The 6,000-nt window shown below is 51.2% G+C and overlaps 1 protein-coding gene across 20 annotated transcripts in view; it reads right to left on the bottom strand.

Moving 5' to 3' along the window:
* The window catches only part of RIMS1 (regulating synaptic membrane exocytosis 1), a 305,897-nt gene extending 300,147 nt beyond the window's left edge, over window positions 1–5,750 (bottom strand). For all 20 annotated transcript variants that reach the window (XM_054280426.1, XM_054280437.1, XM_054280428.1 and 17 more), the window contains exon 1: window positions 5,286–5,750. In XM_054280426.1, coding sequence (XP_054136401.1) covers window positions 5,286–5,449 — 164 coding nt within the window. In that variant the 5' untranslated portion in view covers window positions 5,450–5,750. The remainder of the gene's footprint in view (window positions 1–5,285) is intronic.
* Between the last annotated feature and the right edge of the window lie 250 nt (window positions 5,751–6,000).

Here is a 6,000-nt window from a genome sequence, read left to right on the forward strand (position 1 = left end):
CAGTATTCAATGTTTTCTGACTATGTTAGGTGTGGTCCAAGAGCTAGAAGGGGAGAAGGAAAGACACCATCTCCAGAAACTGGTTGAGAGCACAAGCCTCCTGGTCATTGGTTAATCTTCAGTTACACACTAGTGAAGGCTGGAAGCTTCCAGGTGCCCCAAGGGAATTATAGAGAAGTTACTTTGCAAACCCTGAAACAGATATTCTCATCAACTGCAAGTGACCAGGATTTGGCAGCCCTGGAAGATGAGCAGCTGCAATATCCCTGTTGATTCTAGAGAGCTGAGTTTTATTAAAATTATGCTTGTATACCATACTAGGTGGTCAAAATAGGGTGTTAGCATCAATTTTCCCCTAATTATTAACTGCCATGAAAAATCCTGAGATAACTTTTAAAATGGGAAGATTTCAAGTACATGCTACCCCTCTACTGAAGCTACTCAATTGGAGTTACATGACAAAACTACTACAAAACTACTAAACTCGTGTGTCGTAGTTAATTTTCCTACTACTGCCTCAGCCAACAATCTCACAGCCTTCTTATGTCCCATCAGAAGCTTAGTAAGAGCTTTTAACCCCTCTTAGGTTTGCTCCAGCAAATGAATGCCACGGTAACTAGGAACCACTTCCTAATTACTGGCCAAAATTTGAACAGAACTGGAACTCAACTAGTTGTGTTCTCTGCTGCCATAGTTTCCACTTAGTACTTGCCTAACCCAATGAGATAAGGCACAAAACTACATATAAGCAAACTTCATCTTAAGTACACACATATATATAATTCTGTGGTTTCTCTGTGATTGCAGTTTGCTGTACATAACTGTGGTTTTTTCAGTTCAAGGCACTTTATACCCACAAGCAAAATAGTTGTCTCAGGCTACCTAGCTGTTTAAATGTACGCTCTGAATCTTTAAACTATTTTTTTCTTTCAATTTCACACACACACACACTTTTGCAAATGATGGTTTGTTTCACTCTTCAGTCTCATTGAAAAGTTACCCTTTCATGGTTCTTCATAATTTTTTAGTCACATCAGTGACCTGTTGGGCAGTATCTGGACTTCAGGCTAGACATCAGCCACTCAACATGAAACTCCTCCCTTCCAGCTACAGGAGTATCTACCAAGTAAAACAGGAAAAAATGCCTCCCATGTGAATTAGTCTGCAGAGGAGGCATTTTACTACTGTTCTATGCAAACATTTATTCATACAAGAACAGCAAAAGCTTGGGTGTCTAAGACCAAGTACTATTAAAAGAGACAATAAAGACTAGTCTTCAGAGATATGCACAAAATCTGGCAAAGTCAGTGTGAAACAGGGAAACAAGAGTGGATGAGAGTTGAGCATCCCATGGTAAAGCCCCGTCTACCCAATGGACTGCTCTCCATGCAATTTTCAAAGGTGTGGCAAATAGGAAAGCGATGCTCTCCCAGCCACAGAGGAACAAAACACAAAGCTCTGAAGCTCCAAGATGAGACAGAAGACCTGATTCCAACTCCCAGACTGTGAGACTGCACTGAAGAGGTTTCAGTTTCTACTTGGTGCCTGGCAAGCATCAAAGTGTTTATGTGGATTTGAGTCTTCAGTGCCATGCAACAGACTGGGATCACAGTTCATTGAATGAAGGCATGGATATGGTCCCAGGAATATCTGGTGACACTGTCCCTGTTACAGAAGGAATGCAGAACTTGTCTTTGAATGTGAAGGCAATTTCAAGGCAATCAGTTAATGGCAAAGTGCTCCTCAAGCCAAGGAACACCTGTTCGTAAAACATGCCAAAGAAGGAACTTTCGCAAAAGCCCAAACTCCTCAACACATTACTCCATGGTATTCAACAAGTCATAGGAGAGCAAAGAGTTCCTCTTCCACAAACACCACCCACAGCAGTGTGAAATCTGATGTCAGAAGTGTGCGGGGAAGACAAGGTCCCTGCCGCTGACCGGGTGTGCCTAGAAAAAGCAAGTCACTGTGGCCAGTATAAGATGTACATCTTTATCCTAGGGGGTGACAACCTCTGCTAGCCCCACACAGCTGAAGGAAACTCAGCAGACCAACAAACTGACAGGGCAAGTTCCTGGAAAGGAGCAAGCAGGTGTCTCAGAGGGAAGGATGTGTTTGCAATGCTCCAGGGCAGGCAGTGAAAGCAGCTCAATGCCCACAGCCCCTGTAGGGCGCCCTGCTCGCAGCTGGCACGCTGCAGGACGCGCTGATGTCAGCGTGAACTGGCAGAGAGGGCTTCCAAGGAGGCTTTCAGCTCAGTCAGAAACAGGAATCAGGAAGACAGAGAGGTACACACCCAAAGGAGAGGAACACAGCCTCTTTACCGACCACTCTAGCTGCTTCCACTTCTCCTGAAATCCATATAGTCCACTCACACAAGCACTTCAAATTCCCCTGGATCCACAATTTTACCACCACTGTGTTAAGAATATAGTCATTTAACCAATACTTCTTCCTGTTGTTTTCTGCTATTGGGAGTGCTGGAAAGGAAAATTACATGTACTGTTTTAAAAACTTTCATAGCTATCAGGACACTCAGAACAGGAGAGAAATGCTGCACCCTTTTTAGCCCTTATGATTCATGAGACAGCACATATCCGGCCTCTGATCAGCCCAGGATTGAAGGTAGCCTAGTTTGCAGCACTGATTCTCAGCTTCACTTTCAGGGAAAATTACAGATTTGCATGTGGGTGTTACAGATGGAAACATTTCTCCACCAGGTGGTTTTAATGAAAACTGGTGGCAGTTTTGTTGAGACATTTGGATAATCAGAAAATCTTTTAACAAAGATAATAGGAAGGGGTGGTGGTGATATCTGACTTTTATAATATAGCTGTGTCATCTGATATCACCGCTGTATATTTGTAATAACTCATCATAAAATTATGGAAGCAAATTCTTGTCAAAATTCCAGTCTTAAAAATAGTTACTCCATGGAAAGGTGTGTAAAACTCTTATCCCAAAAAAAAAAGTAAGTGCTCAGCATACCAAAAAGGCAAATCACCTCGGAAAATCTAGTGGCTCTCTCTAAGAGTTGAATCATAACCCATTAAAAAAATATATGCTGTGACTTGATTTTTACAAACTAACAATATAGCTAAAGCGAGTATACAGGTTTATAAGTTTTCCAATGTATTTTCCCTTAATTTCTGGCTCTTTAAATACAGACAAATCTATTTAAAATCACAATTTCTCAGGCCAATGGAGATTATACATTGTTATTTTCATTATTTGAAAGAACTTTTGTAAGGAAATAGACTTTGAAATTTGGATATTACAAACCTTTGAAAATAATATAAAGTAATTTCTAGTCGAATTCACAAAGCACCATTTTTGCCCTCTTCTAAAAATTAAATTTTAAGTGTCCTAAGTTCATTTAGTGAAACTGCTGAAGATTCCCATAAGCTCATAGGAACGGAAGTATCAGTCCAGAATTCAGAAACATCAATGCAAAAGAAAAAAAAAAAAGAAAAAGAAAAAATGGGGGAAAGTGAAAAAAGGAGGAAAATTTATTCTCTACCCAATGTTAAGAATAGGGCTGAGAAATGGAAAGCCACTGTAAGATTTATAGTATTCCTCTACAACATCATTACAGAACCAGATCTTCTTCACAGAATAAAAGCTAAATATTTGTAGAGAAGTAGCTGTGCTGAAGGACGAGGAACAGAAGGATGTATATAGTTTAGACCCTTTGAGCTACTTCTTTATTTAATTTTTTTCTGATGAATAGAAACTGAGGAGGGATCCTTCACTCACGTTTCCCCAGAGTGACTAACACAATGCATTCCCACAGAACATTTCTCATTCCAATCACCCCACCTCCAACGGTAGCCACACCCCAAGCACAATGAACTGCAACAGCAAACTGAACTCTTCGTCTTGAACCGAGATCCAAGCACCACCGTCCCGGACAGCTCCCAGCCAGTACAGCACGGGCAGCTGGGCCTCCGTACGCGCCACTGCACGGATCTCTAGCAGCCCCTGTACAAATTCAGAGTCAAGAACGGAAGGGACGGGGACAACACTGTACTAAAAACGCTGTCCCAGCTTCACCACGCACAGCCGAAGTCGGGAGCCTGCGGGGGTTGGGTCCCCAGCCGCGGGGACGCGCTGGCACCCGCATGGCTCAGGTGGGTATTTCCTGCAGCCCGAAGAAACACCCAGATCACGTCACCCCTTCGGCGCATCCCTTCCGAGCCCAGGTGCACGCAAGCAGGCGGCAGTGAGGTAAGGATACACCGCCTGTGGCACGGAGGGTCTGCGTGGCGTCAGAGGCTCCAGTCACCTCTCCCACCACCTCCCGCCCGGAGCGAGCAGGCCTGACGGGCTGTCAGAAGAGGAGGAACCGTGATTCTCCTCCACAGGCCACGACTCCAATCTGTTTATTCTCACCACTCGCAGTAGGCGATTCAGCAACGTTACGTTTGAAGCCTCCGACTGACGGAGGAGGCTAAAAAATGTGATCACATGCGATGCTTGGCAGGGACGAGGGGGTGAGGGAAAAGGTTCAAAAGAGGCTGTGAGGATCTGGTTTCCAAACATGGCACCTGCCCACACCCCGCGTTCCCCGCACCCCTCCCCGTGCCGCCGGCAGCGGGATAAACCCACTCCCCCGCCGTCCCGCCACCACGCACCCACGGCCGCCCGCTGGAATGAGCAGTGCGACTACTTCCATCTATTTCCTAATTACGGACGCCCTGGTGCCCCACAGTGCGGTGCTGCCCGCCCTGGAGCCGGCAGCGGGCGGGCCGGGGCCGGCGACACGGGCGGGCGGAGCGGGGGCCGGGGGTGTGCCGGGCAGGGGCAGCCGCCCCGGCCCCGCGGCGGGCGGCAGCGGGGGCCGAGCCAGGCGGGGGCAGCACGGCCGCCGCGGAGGCTCCCGCACGGAGGGAAACCCCACCCAGCGGCCCCTCCTGGCAGAGGCGGGGTTTTGGGGACCCCAAAGGAATCCCACCTCGCCCCTCACCCCCGTGTCGGGGTTTCTGCCCGCCCTGTGCCGCCGGCTCCCTCGGGGCGGGGAGGGCCGCCGTCCCGCTCCGTCCCGCCGTGCCAGGGCTCCCCGGCGGTGCTGCCTCGGGAGGAGCTGCCCGGGGTGGGGGAGGAGGAAGTTACGGGCCGGGAGCGGAGCGGGACCCGGGGCTCCGCGGCGCCGGCCCCGCCGAGCAGGGCGAAGCCGGCCGGCTCCGGGCACCGGCCGGCTCCCGCTGTGGCAGCGCCCGCTCCGCCCGCCGGCGATCGGTGCATGAATGAGTGCCTGAATGAATGAATGACTAGCGTCTGCTTACTTGAGCATGGCCTCTTCTTTTTCTTCCTCCTCTTTCTGCCGGTCCATCACTGCCATGATGATGTTCCTCTCCTCCTCTGTCAGGTGGCTCAGGTCGGGCAGCTCCTGCATCGGGGGGGGCACCGTGGGCGGGCGAGGGCCGCGGGGCCCCACCGAAGAAGACATTTTCTTGCCGCCTCTCCCTTACACCTTCTACCTTTGCACGGCGAACCCAGCCAGCCTCTCCTCCGCCCCCTTCACAGGGTAGTCCTCCGAGCAGCGGCAGCCGGCAGCTCTCTGGCAGCAGCGGAGGAGGCGGAGACCCAGCCTTTCATGGTTGCTTGCATCCACCCCGGCCCGGTGCTGCCGCTGCTCGCTCCCTTTGTTTCCGCGGCTTCGGGGAGCTCAGGGGCTGCCGCGCCGCCGCCCGCAGCCCATCCTCCCGGCGGTGGGTGTGCGGGGCGGGGGTGCGGTGGCGCGGAGGGCTCCGGATCGCCGCCGGCGGGCTGCGTGCGGGAGCGGGGGGGCGGTGCGCGCCGCCGGCCGGCCGGGAAGGGCGGGTGCTGCCGCCGCCGCCGCGATGCTCCGCCGCTGCGAGCCTGGCGCTGGAGGAGGGAGCGAGAGAGCGAGCGAGAGAGCGAGCGAGGGAGGGAGGGGAGCTCGGTGCCGGTGAGGCGGAGTCCGAGGCGCGGCGCCGCTGCCTCTGCCCCTGCCCGCGCTGGGCACCCGGGCCGGCC

The sequence above is a fragment of the Melozone crissalis genome, unplaced genomic scaffold (genome assembly GCF_028551555.1).
Source record: "Melozone crissalis strain CALT ecotype California unplaced genomic scaffold, PUWL_Pcris_2 ptg000027l_1, whole genome shotgun sequence".
Lineage (NCBI taxonomy): Eukaryota > Metazoa > Chordata > Aves > Passeriformes > Passerellidae > Melozone > Melozone crissalis.